The sequence below is a fragment of the Sorghum bicolor genome, chromosome 5 (genome assembly GCF_000003195.3).
Source record: "Sorghum bicolor cultivar BTx623 chromosome 5, Sorghum_bicolor_NCBIv3, whole genome shotgun sequence".
Classification (NCBI taxonomy): domain Eukaryota; kingdom Viridiplantae; phylum Streptophyta; class Magnoliopsida; order Poales; family Poaceae; genus Sorghum; species Sorghum bicolor.
In genome coordinates this window covers 40,169,677-40,192,296 of record NC_012874.2, presented here as the reverse complement: position 1 = coordinate 40,192,296, position 22,620 = coordinate 40,169,677, and the positions used below count along the sequence as shown (strand labels likewise).

At 44.3% G+C, this 22,620-nt stretch overlaps 2 protein-coding genes across 2 annotated transcripts; both read right to left on the bottom strand.

Annotated features, from left to right (window-relative positions):
• Positions 371–2,083, bottom strand: LOC110435790 (arginine--tRNA ligase, chloroplastic/mitochondrial-like). Its single transcript, XM_021461833.1, has 3 exons — positions 1,668–2,083; positions 1,488–1,522; positions 371–896 (listed from the first exon to the last, which is right to left on the bottom strand). Exons 1-3 carry the CDS (start codon positions 1,768–1,770, stop codon positions 711–713), a joined length of 324 nt encoding a protein of 107 aa, XP_021317508.1. The 5' UTR covers positions 1,771–2,083; the 3' UTR covers positions 371–710.
• LOC110435716 (adenosylhomocysteinase) lies at positions 3,744–6,448 on the bottom strand. Its single transcript, XM_021461666.1, has 3 exons — positions 5,615–6,448; positions 4,353–4,889; positions 3,744–4,270 (listed from the first exon to the last, which is right to left on the bottom strand). The coding sequence occupies exons 1-3, from the start codon at positions 6,323–6,325 to the stop codon at positions 4,061–4,063; spliced, it is 1,458 nt and encodes a 485-aa protein (XP_021317341.1). The 5' UTR covers positions 6,326–6,448; the 3' UTR covers positions 3,744–4,060.

The window sequence follows — 22,620 nt, the reverse complement described above, 5'->3', positions numbered from 1 at the left end:
GTTCCTTAGATACTGAAAAAAAAACTTTCCTAGTCTATTTGAATAATATTACCGGTGTATTTTTATTCCTACAGAAAATTTAGACTTCGCTGATTGAAGGATCCAGGAAATATATCATTTCAGTTCAGTCAGACAAGAAAATTCGTCTTAATAATCTTTACACATTATATAGGCAATAAGAAGCATTCAACACCATGACGCTCAAATACAAAGATGACAAACTCAAACCCACAAGTAATCACACGAGCACCACCACTAAAACTTAGTTACCCTTGGGGTCACATAACCCAGACCTGACCACTAAAACTACAAAACAATCTATTTCATCAAAAGTATCTCTGTTATAGTTTCACTGGTGGTAGTAGGCCTCTCTAATTAGGTCAAATGTTGACAGTAAAAGGGAGAAAATAAAAACAACAGCTAAAACCAAACACAAGCTGCAAATCAAATATAGGTAGTGCTACAGCGGATGATCATGTCAACCACAACCAAGCTAGTGAGATGCATTGTTAAATAAACAAGCTAATCACTACAACACTAACACAAGCACTATCCCGTCTTACTTCACATGTGCTAATTTACTAAAAGAAGCACTAACATAAATTACAAACACTAACACAATTTTGCCTGAAAAAAACATAATATCATAGTCACCTGAAGGATAAAGATAAGGTTCCAAAATAGTCCAATTTATCATTTTCAGTGAGCAACTATAGTAATTCTGATGTGCTCCAAGATTTAGCCTCATCAAGTAACTTTACAAATCGAACAACCTCAATACTGCAGGTTCGGAACTGCTTGCCATTTGAACCAAGAACAAGATCAAATCCAACCTGTCTTGTTTTTGGAAACCTCTTTTCACTAAGATAATGGAGCCAACCAGCCATCCTTGCAGCCTGCAGAAAGACAACAGTAAATGGAAAACATCTTGGTACCACTCTGCTCTTACACTAAAAAACATGTCAATGTGTTGTTGCTGACATGATCCATTCTGTCTCCTCAATATTGAGCCGATACCTCCATTAAATAATCTTAAATAAAATATTGAATGTTGATAGTAGACACTTGATCCTAATAAAGAAAGTGCAATGTTGATATTGGATAGATATGGATGTACATGGCAGAATTAAGAAAAAAATCCTACCTTAGTCAATGAAAATAGCACTATCATGTGCTGTTTCACTAAAAGGAAAATACAGTGCTAACTGAAATACTGGATATGACACTCAATGTTTCTATAATTGTTGTTCTATAATGAAATGCAAGTCAGTGTAATCAACAATAATATTTTCCTGATTCTCAACCTTGAATTTAAAGTTACATTAAATAAATATTTTTTTATCGCTATCCTCACCTATCAATGAAATATAGAGGTACATTATAATTTTCTGCTACCCCTATCTTTCTTTTCTTTTCTTTTCTTTTCTTTTCGTTCTCTAAGACAGATTTAAAACCTTATCTGGGAGTAGCAAGAACCATGGACATACCCTGAGAAGAGTCTTTCTGGTGCCCATCACAAAACCTACATCAGTATTTTGAGAAAAATCAGAATTAAATAGACTGATTTGCTTGACTAACTGTAGCTAATCATTAGTATTACTAAGACTAATCAGGCATTTCATTATATTTAGAAGATACAAATGTCAGGGTTAGATAATTATACGAACCAATAGAAAGATGTTTTCTTGCTTTAGCACTATTACGAAAGGCATTGGGTGAGGACCAGATGAGGGAAGTAGCTCCTCCAGCGAGGATGAAACATTGTCGCATAGCTTGCGTTGCCCAGCGAGTAATGAATCTGTCATGGCGCAGCCAATTGCCTCGTGAGGGGACCACTATTGAAACACAAACTGATGGAAAATGTCATAAGCTTAGCTACATCCAATACACAGAAGCAAATGAAAATTTGATTTATCCAGGAAATACTTAAATTCATCTAAGATCATGAACTTAGAAGCTGCCACCACCACATCCTGAACCTACGATGCAATTGGCAAGCCTGACAATGTCCATGTTTATAAAATCAGCAGAAGTGATAGTACTCATAACATTCAGGTATTACCTAAGGTTCTAAAATCTTCAGGGTCTACTTAAGGCTTGAAAAATATTTTTATAAAAATATACTTTTTTTTTGATAAATATTTTTATAAAAATAAGATGCTAAAGTTAGGCTTTTAGACCATGTTGCTGTGATTTTCTTTATACTAGGTTCATACCCGTGCGTTGCTACGAGATAGTTAAACTTTCATACTAAAAATACACACGGGTCGCATGATAAGATAATAATACTGTGAAATCTCCTACAACTAAAAAGAGTAAAAGATGGACAAACTTTTGGTGCGACATTCTCTCCTCTCGCTTTCGTCCTGCCTCCTGCGAACGTCGTTCCGCGCGGATCAATCCTTCCCCCCGCTCCCCTTCCATCCCCGCCCCGCTCCCCTTCCATCCCCATCCCTGATCAGATCTGCACCCGCTGCCACCTGCGGGCGCACCCCGGCTCCCCTTCCATCCCCGCCCTGCTCCCCTTCCATCCTCTCCCCGTGCTCGCACCCCCGACCTCCAGATCCGCACCCGCTGCCACCTGCGGGCGCACCCGCCGCGCGCTCCACGTCCGGCGCTGCTCGCACCCCCGACCGAGGCCAGGACGTGCGGATCCACGCCAGGTCGCCCGTGCTCGCACCCCCGATCGAGGGCAGGACGCGCGGATCCGACGACTTCTCCAGAGCCGCACCCGCCGCGCGCTCCACGTCCGGCGCTGCTCGCACCTCCGACCGAGGCCAGGATGCGCGGATCCACGCCCCCGATCGAGGGCAGGACGCGCGGATCCGGCGACACCAGCGGCGGCACCGAAGCCAACTGCGACGCTAACGGTGAGCCGCTCGCCCCGGCCACGCTCCTCACGCGCAGGTGGGCAGAGCGAAGGATTAGGGTGGCGGCGGCGGCACCAGCGCTCCCTTCCCGCACCGCACGAGAAGAAGAGGCCACCCTCTAGATCTCTGCTCGAACCCAGCTAGACCGCCGACGGCGGCCGGGCGGCAAAATCCAGCACACCGTACAACAAGGGCGTCTCCAAGTCTTCACTGAAGGTCACTTGGATCTCAGCCTCACTTGTGAATAATTTCCTCGTCTTGGAAGCATGAAGATAGCTGGCAGAAAGGAACGAAGACGTAATTTTATTCCCCCTTGAATCCTTTTGATATTCTCATCCTGTTTGGTTTTAGTAGAGTTTTTTTTAATCTTTTTTTTGTTTCAGAGATGCAGTAGATGACACCATTAAGCTGGTGTTGGTAACGAAGCTCCACAAACCAACATTCAGGAGGTCCACAAATCAACATTCAGGCCATCATGGTATATATAATCAGTAAACCTGTCCTGGCATCTCCATTTTCTATGCAGACAAAAAAATATCAAAGTCTTTAGTCCCTAAAGATTTAACCGTTTGCTGCAGTAACCTTCTACAAACTGATTTCAATTGCATAGATACAAATGTGAGACACCAACCAAAACGGCTTTTTTTCTAGCTACAAATAGAGTAATTAGTTTTTTTGTCTATATTTAATAGCATATATATCTAAAGATTCAATAGTTTTGGCTAGAGAACTGAACAACGCGTCTGCCTTCTAGCAGATTTTATAAAACACGCGTGAATACCAACCATGCAATAACCGCTAAATAACATATCAGCGATCCTGGTGAACGCAACTCAAACAATCAAAGTACTCAACCAACCAAACCCAAGACAATTGAGGATAAGACTAAGTATGCTCTTGAGAAAAGCAAAGTTATTCATAAATGACACATAACTTGAGCAAATCGCTTACAAATGATAATCAGATAAGTAGAGTCAACATGACAAAACTGTATCTGGCAACGCACATCGCCTCATCCAAGCCGATAACACCATTATTCTTCAGCTGAAGCAAACAGCCCCTTACCTCACCGCATCCCCCCTCAGCTCGTATATGACAATGCATATGCATGCAAAAGATAACTGACAGCCGGTGTAGCAAACTTCATATCACACAACCGGCCTAGTGAGCTGGAAGTCGTGCTGGGCTGCCTAGTACCGGTAGTGGGCAGGCTTGTAGGGGCCCTCGATCGGCACGCTGATGTAGTCAGCCTGGGATTTGGTGAGCTTGGTCAGCTTGGCACCAAGCTTGCCCAAGTGGAGAGCAGCAACCTTCTCATCAAGGTGCTTGGGGAGCACATACACCTTCTTCTCATACTTGCCAGAGCTCTTCTCCTTCCAGAGCTCAAGCTGGGCAATGACCTGCAACAAGAACACATAATTCAGTAATTTGACCTTGCTAGTCAATCCGATACCAAGAAAGAGTATTGATTAACATGCTTACCTGGTTAGTGAATGAGCAGGACATTACAAAGCTAGGATGGCCAGTAGCACACCCAAGGTTCATCAAACGACCCTCAGCAAGGACAATGATGCCAGTTTTGGTCTCAGGGAACACCCAGCGGTCAGTCTGGGGCTTGATGGTGATGCGCTTAACACCAGGGTAGGTCTCGAGACCAAGCATATCAATTTCATTGTCAAAGTGGCCAATGTTGCAGACAATGGCATTGTTCTTCATCTTCCTCATGTGGTCAACCATGATGATATCCTTGTTGCCGGTGGTGGTCACAAAGATGTCAGCCTCAGAGACAACATCCTCCAATGTAAGGACCTGAAGACCCTCCATCAGAGCCTGGAGGGCACAGATGGGGTCGATCTCAGTCACAATGACACGGGCACCAGCCTGCTTGAGTGCAGCAGCACAGCCCTTGCCAACATCACCGTATCCACAGACCACGGCAACCTTGCCAGCAATCATAACGTCTGTGGCCCTCATCAGACCATCAGGGAGGGAGTGGCGGCAACCATACAGGTTGTCAAACTGTTCCAGAGGAAAAACATATCAATATATATTAATCTTAATAGTTGAATTTTGGTACTAGCAACATGCCAAACTCTTTATAAGAATCTAGAAAATGCACAGCAAGACACTTTTGTCTAGGCCAGGTGCAAGGAACAATGCCTTAAAACATGAAAGGATCTACAAACGTAGAGGCTAAGTAAACAGGGTAAGAGATATTTTATTCTCTATGATGACACCCATCAAATCCACCAAACATGCAACTAACACATAACATGGACGAAACATGCAACTAATATTAGAAGTAGCTAACAATAACATTTATTTGACAACAACGCAACAGCATTCCAAGATCCAGATCCAACTGAAAACAAAGATGACCAACACTAAATCCAGCATCCCTGCAATTTAGGAGCCATAACAAGTAACTAGAAACAAACATATATTAGCAGCCCAATCAACACAAATAGGCCTAAAGTATCCCGAGATACTTCGCCATGAACAATCAATCCCAATAAACAGATCCTGTCCAACAGAGATCTGAAACATAAACCCATGTTAAATATAGAGCGCTACTCTGCAGACTTGATTATTCATCCACAAGACTATAAGCATAGCAAGCAGCACCAGCTCCAACAAACAAATAAATCTCAGATTGTTAATCATGCAGAATCTAGATCCACACAACAAGAACGTCAGATCTGAAAGAAAGGAAATGGATCCAAAGGAAGGCACGCTTGAATCACCTTGCTCTTGGTGACGGAGTCGTTGACGTTAATAGCAGGGAAGAGGAGGGCGCCGGTCTCCTGCATCTGGTAGAGCCTCTTGACTCCGGTGGTGGTCTCCTCAGAGACGCCGACAAGCCTCTCCTTCATCTTGCGGTACTTCTTAGGGTCAGCCTTAAGCCCGTCGCGGATGATGGTGAGCACGATCTTGAACTCAGCGTTGTCTGTGGACTCCGGGTCGGGGATCTTGCCGGTCTTCTCGTACTCCTCCTCGGCCTTGACACCCTCGTGGATGAGCAGCGTTGCGTCACCTCCGTCGTCGACGATGAGGTCGGGACCGCCGCCCTCGCCCCAGTCGAGGCAGCGCTCGGTGCACCACCAGTACTCCTCGAGGGTCTCCCCCTTCCAGGCGAACACGGCGGCCGAGTCACGCGCGATGGCGGCGGCGGCGTGGTCCTGCGTGGAGAAGATGTTGCAGGAGCACCAGCGGACCTCCGCGCCGAGCGCGGTGAGGGTCTCGATGAGGACGGCAGTCTGGATGGTCATGTGGAGCGACCCAGAGATCCTAGCGCCGGCGAAGGGCTTGGACGGGCCAAACTCGGCGCGGCACGCCATGAGACCGGGCATCTCGACCTCGGCCAGCTCGATCTCCAGGCGGCCGAAGTCCGCCTGCGAGAGGTCCTTGACCTTGTGCTCCCGCCCAGACGAGGTCTTCTCCACAGAGAGCGCCATGGCAGCGGCGGACGGAGAAGTCGAGAATTGGATCTGGGCAGGGGGGACGGAATGGGAGGAGGGGAGGAGACGGCGGCGTTGGGAGGCAGGGGTGAGGAGGGTTTTATGGGGAGAGACGAGGGCGCGATACCGTTAGTTTGCGGATGCGACGATTAGCGGCCGTCGGATCTGAGCGGGGGATTGGTGGGGGTGGGTGAGGTGAGGCCATGTGGGAGTGCCGTTGGGGCCAGACTGGCATCGGCGATTGGCCAGCTTTTTTTTTTCAATTATGGCCTTGTTTAGGCCTTGTCTAGATTCAAAAGTTTTTTTTGATTTCGAGACTATAACACTTTTGTTTTTATTTAAAAAAAAATATTTAATGATAGAGTAACTAGACTTAAATATTCGTCTTACAATTTATGGATAAAATATATACTTAGTTTTTGTTTTTATCTATATTTAATGCTTCATGCATTTGCCATAAGATTCGATAAGACGTGGAATCTTGAAAACTTTTTTGGTTTCGGAGTGAACTAAGGCCTTGTTTAGATCCAAAATATTTTTGGATTTTGACATCATAGCACTTTCATTTTTATTTGACAAACATTGTCTAATCATAGAGTAACTAGGTGAAAGGTCCTTATTTAGTTTTGGTAATTGAGTGACAACTTGCAGAAGAGAGAGAGGCTTTTCGGAGTTCTCCGGACATTAGGGTGACATTTAGATTGAAATACTGCTTTGATCCATTATGACTTGGATTGAGTATCCATATGGATTGTATATCCCTCTGAGTAAGCTTTCCGAAATGTCCAAGATCATCGAATTCGGAGTTTGGAGCTAGAAGTTAGCATCCTAACAAGTTTTGAGATGGTGCTAAGAATACACGACCGGAAGTTTCGGTGTCTGACCGGAAGTTCTAGTCAGCCTGACAGAAACTGGTTGGGCTGTGAGAGGTGCCCTCACGTTTGAGAAAACACTTCTGGTGTCTGACCGGAAGTTCCGGTCCATGACCAGAAGTTTCGGTCCACAACTGGAAGTTCTGGTCTATAAACGGAAGTCCGCACAGGAGCCTTTGTGCTTGCCCTCGCATGTTAGGATTCACTTCCGGTCTCTAACCGAAAGTTCCGGTGGAACTTCCGATGGATCCGAGTCTCTCACAACGGTTAGATCTGCTTGGCCACAACGGTCAGATCTGCTTAGACCGAGGCTCCAACGGTCAGATCTAGTTGGACCGGAAGTTCTGGTTCTAGGCACCGGAACATCCGGTGCCACTCTATAAATATCGTTGGGAGCGCGAGCTAAGTGATTGGGGCTGCAGCTGCCTTCTTCCTCCTCACTTCTCTCCCCATTTGGAACACAAGGAAGTTAGGGTTGAAATTTCTTAGAGAGATTGAGAGCCCTTTGTGGGTGTGGATGAGAGGTTGAAGATCCACCATTTCCCCTTCCTCTCCCTCTCATGCTTGGTGCTATTTTGAGTGAGGGAGTGAGAGCCTAGTATGTGCATTTTGGATTTGGATTTGGTGGCACTAGGAAATCTTTGTGATTGGGGATTTCTTGTTACTCTTGGTGATTGCCATCACTGTGGGGGTATAAACCCCTATACCCTCATGGGCCGATATGGGCCGCACCATCAGAAGTGGCTCGGCCCACAAGATGAAGACGTGCGGCGCATGACGCTGGTCGGCGTGCACCGCAAGGCTACAAGATATTGTACCAAATAGGATAGTTTACTTGTAACTCTGTCCCTTCACAATATATAAGGAGGGGCAGGGGTCCCCTAAAGGACAGGTCATACACATCTCATCTCAACACAATCCAATACAATCAGACGCAGGACGTAGGTATTACGCCCGCACGGCGGCCGAACCTGGATAAAAATTTGGTCTGTGTCTTGTGTGTTGACGGTCCTTAAGTATCAAATTTAATTATCAAATAAATAAAGAAAAGGATCCAAATGAAATCAAGATCCAGACTTAGGGTTTTATCTGACAGAATTCCACAAGTTTTGGTGTTTGTCTATTTCTGCAGGGGGTTATCAGGAAATATGGAAGAAAGGCCCACATGTCGGGATTACGTAAAGATATTAACGTGCTGCGCAATTATCTTACATCTAGAAGACTCCAGAAGCCACGAGACCGAAGCGGAGGCGAAACGGGGCCAGAGGCAGGGCGCCCGCCCTCCTGCCTTGGGCGCCCGCCCACCTCCTGTGTCCAATCAGGACTCTGCTTTGCGGGAGATCTCCACCGACCTAAAGGATGAATCTAAACCATACAATCTATGTCGGTTTGATCCAAGGGCCCATATTCACTTGGAGGGACTATAAAACCAGACCCCCTGGCCCCTGGAGGAGAGGGCCTCTCAACCCTAATTCATTGTTCCATCAAGGGAGAAGAAGCCTCTGATCAAGATTAGAGCCACCACATCAATTAGACATCTAGATTAGCATAGCTACATAGGATTAGAACTAGAAGGAGTCAATCTTCGATTGGTTTCCGGATCTGTCAGGAGGATTCTTGGTAATTCTCTAATTGTGCTTCTAATTGCTTTCTAATTATCTTTGTTCTTCAATATTATGAATATGACTTTGTTCTACTTCAATATATTGCTTATGACTTTGCTCTACTTGCTTATATTCAAGATTATATTGTTCTTAGTTTATCATAGTTATGTACTTGGCTTAGTTAGATTGGATCTATATACATGCTTAGGATCGTATAGCGTTTATCCATCGAATCCATGGGTAAATGATAGATATTGTGTAGGCGTGGTGCTTATACCGTATTTATCTGCGATTGTACCCAATATGCCAGATCGTGGGGTGGTTTGTGATAGTGACAGCTTCATTGATTCTTATATAGTCCCCCTCTCGTGTATTGGGCTGGCAGAGCAACATTATTACAGGGGAGTGATTTCTATGTTTCTCATATTCCTTGCTAATATCACTATGCATGGGCGTAGTCTTGTCTCACAATGATTGCTAAGTATGCTTGCACTAACTATGATAATGCTAGACTATATAGTTAAGAATAACTTAGGGAATATTCTTGTAGTTCGTTCTAATACCATGCTAATGACTTTCTAGAGTATCTAATTGAGGTGCTTATCATATTTATTATGTGGCTAGATCAGATTAGTTATTCTTGTCACTATTATTATTTCATATATCTTTTATGTGACACTTATCCCTGTATGAAGAGTTAGATATAATATTCTCAATTATACATGCAATGATAGATGCTCAATCTCATATTCTATTCTGTAATCAATATTGATGATTTGTAATCCCTTCCCAGTGGTAAAAATATAAATAACGATACCTGGAATACTTCTCGGTTAAAATGCTGCATCGGTATTAATCTGTGAGCTTGCAGATCCCATTCATTATTTATTTAGAAGAGCAATTGCATATTTCAATACCGCGTCTCTCATATCATGCTGGGGATGACTACTTGGCTTAAGTGGTGTGAGGGATAGGTTTGGCATTTTTGGCACCGTTACTAGATTTAGAGAACTTAGTCTACTTCTGGTAATGATGTTAAGAATACCCAACATTGTGTCACCATCAAGTTCGTAGCTTGCGCATCGTCTACCGATAAACTACTACCGTGGGTATACCTCAAGGTAGACTGTCGACTAGCTTTCGTCGACAGTGGCGCGCCAGGTAGGGGGTGTGCGTACAGCTCTCCTAGACGAACAAGATGGCCATCATCCCCGACTTTGCGGCTGAAAGCCCTAGTTTGGTTTTGGATAATTGATGAAACCCTAGTACTAACCTCTATACTAAGTGTGTGTAGACTTAATGAGGTTGGTACATGCCAAGTGATGGAGCAAGTGATGATCATGGTGATGATGGTGATGACCACAAGATGATCAAATGCTCAACTTGGAAAAGAAGAAAGAGAAAAACAAAACCCTATGGAGTTCAAGGCAAAGGTATTGCTTAGGGTTTTGGTTTTGGTGATCAAGACACCATAGAGGGTGTGATCACATTTAGGATAGATAGCCGTACTATAAAGAGGGGAATTCTTTGGCTAAGCGGTTATCGAGTGCCACTAGGTGTTATTGTTCATGTGCATGCATTTAGAACCTAGTGAGCTAACTTAACTCCTTCGAAGAAAATGTTTGTGAAAATGCTAACACGCGTGCACTTGTTGGTACACACGTTGTGGTGTTGGCACACTTTGAGAAGGAGGTGGAGTTTGAAGGGTAGAGAGAGGATGGGTTTTTGAGAAAATGAAGTGCATATTTTCTATTGCGCCGGTGGGAAATTTAGAGAAGTCGCGGCAGTGTTTCTCGTTGAGAAAACACTCACCGGACGCTGGCTTCTGGAGCACCGGACGCTGCGTCTAAGCGTCCGGTGCAGACAGTGCCTGACCCAGCTAGGGTAAGGCACCGAACGATAGGCACCGGACGCTGGCTTGAGCGTCCGGTGGTGCGCGTCCGATGTGCGGGCGTTTTGTGACCCTCTCTGCTCATGGGTCCGGTGAGCACCGGACGCTACCGGTGCTTAGCGTCCGGTGACCCGCAAGTTTGCGGAGCTCTCTGCGCACGGGTCCGGTGAGCACCGGACGCGTCCGGTGCCAACTTGCTCAGCGTCCAGTGCACTGCAGGTGACCGTTAGACTCTGACACGAGAAGTTCAATAGGCGACACGTGGCTGTTGTTGGAGCACTGGACGCAGGTGTTGAGCGTCCGGTGCCCCTTTAAGAGCGTCCGGTGACCCCGTATTTCGCCCAGTGAAAGAGCCAATGGCTCTATTTGTTTGAGGGGCTTTTAAATAGTTGTTGGCCGGCTTAGGGCTCACTCTCTTGGCATTCTAACATACTTGACATCCTTGTGAGCCTAAGCAAACACCTCCCACTCATCTCCTTCATAGATTATACATCTTTTTGAGATTGGGAGTGATTCCAAGTGCATTTGCTTGAGTGATTGCATCTAGTGGCACTTGGGGATCGTTCTAGCTGCGGTTTTCTTGTTACTCTTGGTGGTTGCCGCCACCTAGATGGCTTGGAGCAGTGGAGGAGGATTGGCACGAGTTGGTGATTGTTCGTGGCCATCTCCCGGTGATTGTGAGGGGTCTTGTACCTTCCCCGGCGGAGAGCCGAAAGGTAACTCTAGTGGATTGCTCGTGTCATTGAGTTACCTCACTTGTGGGTAGGTTCTTGTGGTGTCCTAGTGAGGACGAGGTTTGTGCTACACCTTTTAGCCACCGAACCACCAAGTGTTGGTCGACACAACGGGGACGTAGCGTGCCGGCAAGCACGTGAACCTCGGGAGAAAAATTGTGTGTCTCCATTGTGATTGTTCATTGGATTTCTCCCGGTGATTGGACTTCATATTATTGATTGGTTCATCCCCTCTTCGCAGCGGTATAAAGTTCAAACTATCTCTTTTACATTCCCGCATACTAGAGTAGCTTACTTACTTGTATAGAAACTTTAGGTAGCTTTCTAGTGTAAGTAGTGACATAGCTCTTGTGTGCCTAGTGATTATATCAACTAGAATTGTTGGATAGGTGGCTTGCAAACACCCCATTAGAGCTAGAGCAAAAAGCTTCGCTTTCTTATTTACTAATCTCTTGCTCTAGTGAGTTTGTAGAATTTTTAAATAGGCTATTCACCCCCTCTAGCCATATTAGCACCTTTCAGTGGCCATGGAGGCGGCTTCACGTTCACCGTCAGCTTCAACAGCTTCACTGCCACGACCACGAAGGAGGCGTAGATCCGAACTGCGCCAATCACTTCTTCATCGACGTCAGCCACGGCTCCAACCACGCTGGCTACGGCTCCGACTGCTCCAGCAACGTCTCCGACCACGTCGACAACGCATCACCAGCTTCCCTGCTACAAAGGGAGGCAGATCAACAACTCTGACCCGCTCGGGCTATCGACCAAATTGTTTGGCCTACTTGCTCTGACCACCTGTCATGTTGCAATAATGATCGCCGCGAAGAACGGCGCTACGATAACCGCAACAACCTTCATGACAACATATTACAAAGCTTAAGGACCAGACAATTTTGTCGCCACCGAACAGACTTTCGTCCAAAGATAAGTGTACTTATAATATTTTATTTATTTTTGGCATAATATTTTTAACATTATTATCTTTCAAAATAATTTTTGGTTAGCCGACTAGTTTTTTCTCCTACATAAGCTTTCCAGAGCCGGTACTATCTCCGACTCCTCCCTACACGTGCACGAGATCCACCCTCTGCGTTCCGGGTGGTCGACAGTAGCTCTCTGGCGTGGCTGACAATCCTATTCATGCCTAGGTTCCGCACCTCATGCTGATTGTTGGCTAGACCAGAGCTGGTACAAGCTCTAGGATGAATTAACTACTCGTGCTAATTTTATAACAAAAAATCTAAAACTTATGTCAGTACTGATTTTTTATCTAGAGTTTATTTATACATCATGTACTACCTATTCTCTATATTTATTTTTCAGGAGTTTGACCCAGTCGACAAGCTACGCACGGGGACTCGTCGACTATTCCCTACGCTGTGCCCGATGACTGCTCCGACTTGTCGACTACTCTCTATGCTGTTCCCTACGTTTACGTTCCCAACCACGCTCGGGGACTTGTCGACTACTCTCTATGCTGTGCTCGAAGATTGTGCCGATCACCGAGCATGTTTACGTTCCTAACCATACTCGTGGACTTGTCCACCGGTCTCTACACCGTGCTTGGGGACTGTACCGACCACCGAGCACGTCTACATTCTCAACCGTGCTCGGGGATTCATCAATCAATCCCTTCACTGTGCTCGGGGCTTACTTCGATCACTCTCCAACCACAGCTTGGGGACTGTTCTTCTCAGTTACATATGAATTGGACTCATATACAACTGAGGGGCAATTTTACTTTTTAGACCTTGCTACAAGGCCATACTTCGCCTTCCAGCAAGCTCGGGGACTACATCGGTACGATGCATCTAGCGATGCATGTTAGTATCAGAAATTTTAAGATGATTTTCTTTTTAGACCCAGGCACCACGTGCCTACGTCACCTACTACCAGGCTCGGGGACTAAGTGGGCACACTTCACCTTGCGGTGAATATGCTTGCTTTTTTGAGGTCTATACTTTTCAGAAAAGTAAAGTGGGCACACTTCATCAGGAAAGAAATCTTTTTTGATTAAGAGCACCATGCATTCTTCGAACAACCTGCTTCTTCGATGTCAATGTTGATCAACTGTCTTTTGAGTTGGTTAAAATACTGTTGCAACTATTTGAGTGATTTTCCTGCTTATTGAAGACGTCAAGCCTCACTGGTCGAAGAAGCTCAAGACGGCGTGTTACATCACAATACATGGTGCTCGGGGACTAGCTGTGGGGGTATAAACCCCTATACCCTCATGGGCCGAAATGGGCCGCACCATCAGAAGTGGCTTGGCCCACAAGATGAAGACGTGCGGCGCATGATGCTGGTCGGCGTGCACCGCAAGGCTACAAGATATTGTACCAAATAGGATAGTTTACTTGTAACTCTGTCCCTTCACGATATATAAGGAGGGGCAGGGGTCCCCTAGAGGACAGGTCATACACATCTCATCTCAACACAATCCAATACAATCAGATGCAGGACGTAGGTATTACGCCCGCACGGCGGCCGAACCTGGATAAAAATCTAGTCTGTGTCTTGTGTCACCATCAAGTTCGTAGCTTGCGCATCGTCTACCGATAAACTACTACCGTGGGTATACCCCAAGGCAGGCTGCCGACTAGCTTTCGTCGACAATCACCTAGACGGTTTGGTGGATTGTGACTCCATTTGAAGCACGCAAGAAGATTGTGCTGTGCTCTGGATTAGAATTTGTGTGGGGTACAGTGCTCACTCCGCGGGGATCGCGAAGAGCAACTCTATTGGATTGTGCGTGTCATTGAGCTACCTCACTTGTGGGTAGGTTCTTGCGGTGTCCTAGTGAGGATGAGGTTCGTGTAACACCTCTTAGCCGCCGAGCCACCAAGTGTTGGTCGACACAACGAGGACGTAGCTTGGTGGCAACCAAGTGAACCTTGGGAGAAAATCATCGTGTCAACATTGTTCTTCCCGTTGGTTTGTAAGTCCCTAACCCAAGCTTGTATTTACTTCATATACTTGTGCTTGTGTAGTTGCTCTTGTAATTAGTTAGATTGTGTAGCTTGCTAGTTACCTTCTTGCTTGTGTAGCTAGAAGTAGTTCCCCTATGTGACTAATTTGGTTTGTGTAACCTTGTTAGTCACATTGCTTAGTTTGGCATTGGTTGCCTTGTTATTGAGCATTGCTAGTGAGCTTTAGAGCTTAGTGCTTTTGCTTACCAGTTGTGTAGGAGCTCCCGAGTTTGCAAAGTACTAGTGGCATAGGTTTGTGTGACCTTGCTTCTAGAATTGGTTAGACGAGCTCTTGCTAAGGTAGCACCTTGTTTGCTTGTTTAGGATCGTTTACAAGGTGCTAGAGAACTTAAATAGAGGGGTGTAGTATTGGTTAGACCAATAGTTTTAATTCCGCATTTGTTTCGGTTAGCCGGCGTGATAAGTTTTATAAAGGACTATTTACCCCCCCTCTAGTCCGCCATCTCGACCCTTCACTAGTCTTAAAAGATCCGTCTCGCGGTTTACAAGCAAATTGTGCAATTAGTTTTTGTTTTCATTCTATATTAAATGCTCTATGCATGTGTCGAAAGATTTGATAAGGAATCTTAAAAAGTTTTTGGTTTTTGAGGTAAAGTAAACAAGGCCTGAATAAGGCCTTAGTTTCCAAAAAGTTTTGCCAAAAAATTTAGATTCCATGTCACCTCGAATCTTACGGAACATGCATAGAGTATTAAATATAGATGAAAACGGAAACTAATTATACAGTTTACATATAATTTATGAGACAAATCTTTTGAACCTAGATAGTCCATGATTGGATAATATTTGTCAAATACAAACCAAATGCTACAGTACCCAAAATTCCAAAATTTTGCCAACTGAACCAGGCCATTGATGATTAGTACTCGTATCTCTACTATAGTAGAATAGTTAAATTATACATAGTGCATCTAATAAAATGTCCCCTGTAGAGAGCAATACACCTAGAAAATTACACACAAAAATTTTACACCATTAAAATCAATAGAAAACATATACACCAAATCATGATGGTTCGCAGTCTACATGGGAAGCCACGCTTCTCACCCCACGTGGACATGCTTCTCACCCTCCACACCTTTGTTCAAGGTACGCATAATCTTTTTGTCATACATGTATATACCCAATAGGGGCAACACCCAGGCACAAGAACAACCCTCCACTACAAGATCAAACAATAGGGACCCGTATCTTGTTAGACCTGCCTGCTTCCCTGACAGGAATTAGATGTTACACTGATGCATCTACATCCTCTAATCTTCCTTCTAACTTATCTAGAAATGTAGGCATTGGTATTTTTATTATCAATAATCAGGTACACCCGGTGCAAACCATCTACATCAAAGCGGCCATGAAAGGAACGTCTTCAGTGCTGATGGCTGAAGCAGCAGCGCTTGCCCTTGCGGCAACAGTGACTAAGCATCTTGATCTTCAACAAGTTTCATTCCTTTCAGACAACCAACAGCTGGTGAACTTCCTGAATAATCCCAATCCAGATGACCCACCCGACTGGAGAATCAAATATTACACCCAAACCTTCATCAACCTCTCCAATGCGACTGCACATAGAGTTCATAGGATCAAAAGGGACCAAAACTGTACTGCTGATACTCTAGCCATGAAAAGTTCTACCCAATTGCATCCCTCTACTATTTTCACCTGTACCTGTTCTTATGCAGCTCATGTTTAGTGCTCTCTTAGAGAAGTACTTCTCTCTGTAACTCTGCACTCTGTAACCCTCCATACAGCCTCTTGCTGTTGATAATAAAGTTGTTTTTCATAAAAAAACACATACCGTGAAAACAGAAGCCTACGCTCTCAAGCACGCTCTCGTGCGGCCATGGATCGAATCCCACGAGCAACGGAGAAAAGGAAAAAAACCAACAGCTCTCTTGTTCTTAAAGCTGATGGGGAAGACAATCGCAAAGGGAAGGAGGTGAGTGGGGCCGATGGCGCGGAGTCGAGGCAGAGTCAGATCCTCAATCAAAGGTATATTCATGGAGCTGGAAAATCTGTCTTCCTGATCTGCATCTTTCCCTTCCCGATGTGCGCCGCCAGGCTGCCGCCCCAACACAGGCCCTGAACTCGCCCACCCCATCTTCCTGCTCCGCCAAGCCTGGCCACCCGACGAACATGCGACGGGCAAAGTGGAGCCTTTTTCCTACGTGCCATTAAGAAAGATGGCATATTCCTATAAGCCACTAAAAAGTTGGAACAGACCCTGATACCATGACACTTTATTTTTTTATCTTCCAAGCCATTCCGTCCATTTTGGAGGGTAACGGTGTCAAACCACGGTATAAAATGTCTAAAGTGCCCTTTGGATTTATTATTCTTTCTCTTTGAATCTTGTTTTTTCCTTCCTCATTTAATCCTTTATTTTCTCTGTCCTCTATCAAATCAGGAGGCCAAGCTCGAGACACACAGATCTGAAGGTGGAGCACCAGTCCACGCTCGCCGCCGGAGACGCCTCGCGTCATCGGCCACGAGACCTCCAGCGCTGCCTTGGTCCTGCGCACCCCATCCTACGAGCTTCGGCTGCCATGGCCATCAGCTGTGAGACCTCCACCGTCGCCATGGCCGCACGACTGCTTGCTCGCCGAGCCAGGTGAGGAGCGCCCATGCAAAGACACCGTTCACGGCGGTGCAGCCATGGCCGTTCTTATCGAACGATATGCCGAGGAGACCGAGCTCCTTGAGGATGCCGATGCTGCACAGCCACTGGTAACCACACCCGAGCAGCTCGGGCTGGTTTTGGGCCGAGCCACGCCCTCTACAGGAGCGCACGGGCGAGAGCTCTGCTCTGCATCCTGCTACCTGTCGTATGGTGGGCGCACAACCAGCGGTGGGGTGCTCGGAGCCAGTGGTGGGGGGCGCGACCAAGATGGGGGAGGAAGAAGAAACCCAAGTCACTTACAGCTTGGCCCCACACGACCTCCTCATAGGCTGTTGTGACTGGAAGGGCAACAGAGACATTTTTTCTATCTTGTCCCACATGTAAGAGCTCTCAAATGGTCAAAACCAAACAGAATGAAGACGGAATGGCGTGTTGGACAAAAAAGTTTAGCGTCATGGCATCAGGCTCCATTCCAACTTTTTAATGGCTTGTATGAATAGACCATCTTTCTTAATGGCATGTAGGTAAAAGGCTCAAAGTGGAGGCATGCCCCTCGATTCTGCGTCACTGCTGGGTGTCGTGTCGTGCGCCAGCAAGGCCCCGAACTCGCCCTCCCTATTGTTGACACTAGCTAACACCACTTAGATACTAGGTTGTCATCCCCAGCATGGTGCTAGAGTGTACAAAGGTATTTATAAATGTAAAGGCTCTCTAGAAAATAATCTATTCTATCGGCAAGCGCACAGATAAAACACCTCATTGTAGCATTTCACCGGGATAAGTATTCCAGATATCGTTATTTATATTTCTGCTTAAGAGAACAAAAGGGATGAAAATAAAGACTAAATCTATCAAGGTATAGACTAGAGATAAACTTGCAAGAACATGATTACTAATGAGAAACTCGTCACACAGTCACTTACATTGGCAGGGGGTAAACCATAAAGATAATGATAATGAAGTATAAGTTCAAGAGTAAATAACACAATGATTAGAAAATAGACTACTCCTCATATATGTAGGTGATGTCAGATTAGCTAGAGAATGGATTCTAAGTTATCTACTATCTACTAAGTCATAATCTACTCTAGTTATCTACAAGATCATGTATAGCATAAAATACTCTTCATTCATGTATAAGGAACATTGCTAAAGTAAATCAGAACATCGCAAGACTTACTCTGCAATACAAGTTCTGCCTGTCCTATCAACGGAGGGTGGACTATATAAGAATCAACGAAGCTGTCACTATCGCAAACTACCACACAACTCGGCCAATAGGATACATTTGCAGGTAAACAACATCTAAGCACCACGCTCACATGTGATCTACCACTTAACTCCCTCGCGTCAAGAGCTAAGCGCTTTGCAAACTTATACATAAACTCATTATCAATCATAACTATATCAAATATAGAACTAGAGCAAACTAAGAGCATAATAAATAGAGACACAATGTAATTAGAACAAAGTATTAGAGAAAGATATGAATAATACCAATCTTTATTACCGAAGATCTGAATCTAGAGCGTAGTGCTCTACTTCTCTAATTGCTATCTAATCAAACCTCTAAACTTGAAGGATTAGGGAGTAGCTAATTCTAATTCTTTGTGGGAGAGAAGCTCTAAACCCTAACTTTGATGGCTACCTCTGATAATGATTTCTCCTCTACTCTTCTCTCCCCTAGGGGTGGAGAGGCCTTGGTTATATAGTCCTTTCAAGTGAATTTGGGCCGTTGGATCAAACCGACATTGATTGTATGGTTTAGATTCATCCTTTAGGTCGGTGGAGTTTAGTCCCGAAAGAGAGTCCTGATTGGACTCTAACCCTGGGCGGGCGCCCAAGGGGGGTGGGCGGGCACCCTGCCCCCGAGCCCGATCGTCTTCTCGTTCGTTCCCGTGGCTTCTGGACTCTTCTAGATTGAGGAAAATTACGCGGCACGTAATTATCTCGTTGTAAACATGACATGTGGGCCTTCTCTCCATATTTCCTAATAACCCCCTGCAGAAATATATAAACACCAAAGCTCGTGGAATTCTGTCAGATAAAACCCTAATTCTAGATGTTTAGTGCATATTGATCCTTTTCCATGTTTATTTGATGGTTAAATTTAGTACTTAAGGACCGTCAACAAACTCCCCCAAGCTTACCCTTTGCTCGTCCCTGAGCAAACAGCTAAACTCAGACGGATCAGGAGTTGCTTCGATGTTTTCTTTCCTGACAGGCACACATGCTTTTATAAAATTATTTTAGATTAGAGTGAAGTGTTATGGAACTTAGTACCTGCACTTAAGTCTTAAGTAATTGAAAGACAAAATAATTAAGTCAAGCACTATTCCTCCTGTCTATACTTCACCTTTGTTCTAGAATTTTTCATAAATTTTCAAAATAAAACTCAGAGTTCCCAGCAATGATTCTCTCAAGTCTCTCTATATGTGGTATTTGTGGATCCTTACCAAAATGTCACTTACCTATACCTAATGGAATATTTAAGTGGTGCTCATAGGAGTGAAAAACAACTCATACATATGTTGTCTAATCGAGCCATGGATCCAAAGGAACTCAATATGTAATTAAATCAAGATGTGCATGTGTGGTAGAGTAAATGATAGTGATGGTAAAAATATAAGTAATGATAAAGCTTACTTCTCATTGCTCCTCATATTGCTATCTCTCCTCTTCTTTGATCTTTGCTTTGGGAGAACATAGGCTATCTTTTTCTCTCTTTTTTCAGGTGGGTAGTAGACACCCCTAATTCTACTGTTGGACACTTGTCCATTTTTTTCCACTCAAGTGGGCATCTTTGTACCTCTAATTCTACTCCTTACACTTGTCCATTTTTACCTCTCGTCTCACTCTTTTTCTTTCTTTTCCGAGGTTCCGGGCACTTGCCCCTTTTTATTTCCTCACATATTTTTGCATAACCCATGCCTTTTCTGCATTGAATCTTTTTAGAGAGAATAACAACATTTGGGACAGTGAGTGATAATATTATTTTTAGCAATTTTAATAAGTGGTGGTGAATGGTGTAGTAGATGTGTGCAAGTGAATATCTTAATTTAACCACATGAAAAGCTCCTAAGGGTCTACACAGCTCGATCAAACTCAATGTGAATATAAGTAAAAGATGTTATAGCAAGTATGGCTGTGGTAGGTAGTTTGTAATGCTAGGAACTCATCATGTGATTTTTAAGTTTTCAAAATAAATCTCCAGAATTTAGTGTAGTAGAAACAAGATAAACGGCAGCTCAAACTTTATATCATTCCTTTCTCTTACCTAGACTTTAGTTTTATGCTTCCCAAATATAGTAATTTCAGTTTTAGTAATTCCTGGAAGAACTCTAATATAGAAGCTAGGTACTTGAAAGCAAACACAGCAACTGTTCATCATTTCCATCATGCATTTTTTTGGTCTTTTTATTTTTTCTAGAGATTAAACTTAGCAGGAAAAATAAAACACACTTATCTACACACTCTTTTTATTTTGTTTTCATGTTTATAAAATGCTGTAAATTAAAGCAAGAAAATATTTATTGGGTTTTCTAATTTTTTTCTTTTAAGATAAAATACTAAAATAGAAAAGAATAAATAAGAAGAGCAAATAAAAACTTACTTGATAAATTGGGGAGGAACTCCCCCAAGCTGGATGTTGATGTCGGTCTTACCCGATGTTCCAGAACCGCATCATGGTTGTGATGTTGTCCTTCATTATTGTTGTATCTTGTCTCAGCTCTTGTACTGTAGTGGCATGGTCCTGGTTCCATTTTTGTTGCTCTTCCAGGAGTCGTCCATGTTCTGCTTGCGTGTTCTGGATGTCGAGGAGAGTGTTGTCGGTACGGGTGAAGAAAGCACCGGCCTCTTGGTAGTAGTCATTCGTGAAAGCGTAGGAGGCGTCGGAGTATCGTCCTGCATCAAATTGGGGCGGAGGTCTGGATCCTGAAGCTCCATATGGATCAGTGGAGTACCTGCCCGTATGAAAAGGCGGGTTTGTCCACTGGTGATCTTGGCTCTCCGTCCATGTCTCCTGTGTTGGCTCTTGTGGTTGCGCATGTCAAACCCATGGGTCTCGAAGGACTCGGGGGTTGTAGTCGCTATAATGCAGGTGCGCTGCTTCTTCTGGCCCGGGATCAGCTCCATACCAGGTGCGTTCTCGGTGGGTGGTCATTCTTTCAGATGCCACTCGCTGTGGAGCTCTCTGGTTCACTGGTGTTGCTGCAATCTCAATCAAAAAATTCTGAACAACGTAGAGGCCAAGGTTCGGGTTAGGTAACCAAATCTTACCTTTATCATCATATAGCATATACATTGTATTCCCCTCTTTCTTTAACATCCGAGCTTGTCTAAATGTGTCATAGCCATGATAAATTCTTAACTCATCTATGAATTCCAGTGATGAATTTTCTAGTAAATGAAGATTAGAGGCTAGACGAGTGATAAGTGAAGTACATCCTACTGGTCCCTGAAGACTAGGTACACTAAGCCAATGAGAAACTAAAAGTGTAACAGGTGAAGTGGGTACTTTATTAATAGTAGCATATAAAAGTTGCAAATCTCCTACTCTTACTTTCCTAATATCATCACGATAGAAAAGATTGTACCCAAGCCATTTGTGGAATATCCTAAGAGTGGGGTGTTCCATGTCACTAGTTCGGGCTTGACTATAAAAATTATCTCTAGATATTTCTCTCCAAAACTGGTGTCTCTCAAAGTTAGGTAGGTCGGAGTCAATGTTCAGGATGCATCATGAAGAGAAACCAAGATGGTCGCTCAGTTCTCTCCAAGACAACATAATCTCTTGTTTGAACATCCAAAAAACAATTCCCCCCTCATAATATTGTAAAGTGCAAAGAAATTTGAGGGTGAGAAGACGAGAACCCAGCTCAGTTATGTTCCAAAAATTTGTCCAACCTATCATGTGGAAAATTAAGTCGAATTCAGTGTCCATACCTGTTTCTTGTAGTAAGATTGGATCAAGAGTAGGGGTGTGAATGAAATCTTTGTTCTTTAGTTGCTGATAGACTTCCTTCTCCCTTCGGGTCTTTAGTCCAAGGTCTCCTATCTTGAGAAGGACCTTGACTTGCTGATTAGATGAAGATGACGGAGCTTGTGTGGGCGTAGGGTCGACGCTCATCTCTGATGGGTGTGAGGAGTGTCGGGATGAACTCCTTGTACCAATGTTCTTGAGAGCCTTCCCTGCGTTCTTCACCTTCTTGAACATCCTGTAAATAAAAGTTGGCAAAAACACAACTAGTAGAAAATGTGAGAGAAAATGTTAGTGGTCAGCTGTCCGGAATGTCAGTAGTCCAGGGGTTAGTCGTTCAAGACAAGTTTTTATTTTGGCAGAACCTCCCCCTAAACAACTTTTACTTCCGCTTTGGACAGCGGGATCACTACTTACTAGGTGAAACTCACTCTCTCACTCAAAAAACTACCAACTTCTTTTCCACTCTTCTCTTCTTCTCTACTCTCTTCTCACTTCACTACAAGAGCTCCTTCTCTAGAAACTGAAACTTGTGTGGTTTTCTGGAATGTTTGTGTGAAGAAGATGGAGGTAGAAGGTGGCTATTTATAGGAGGAAGAGGGG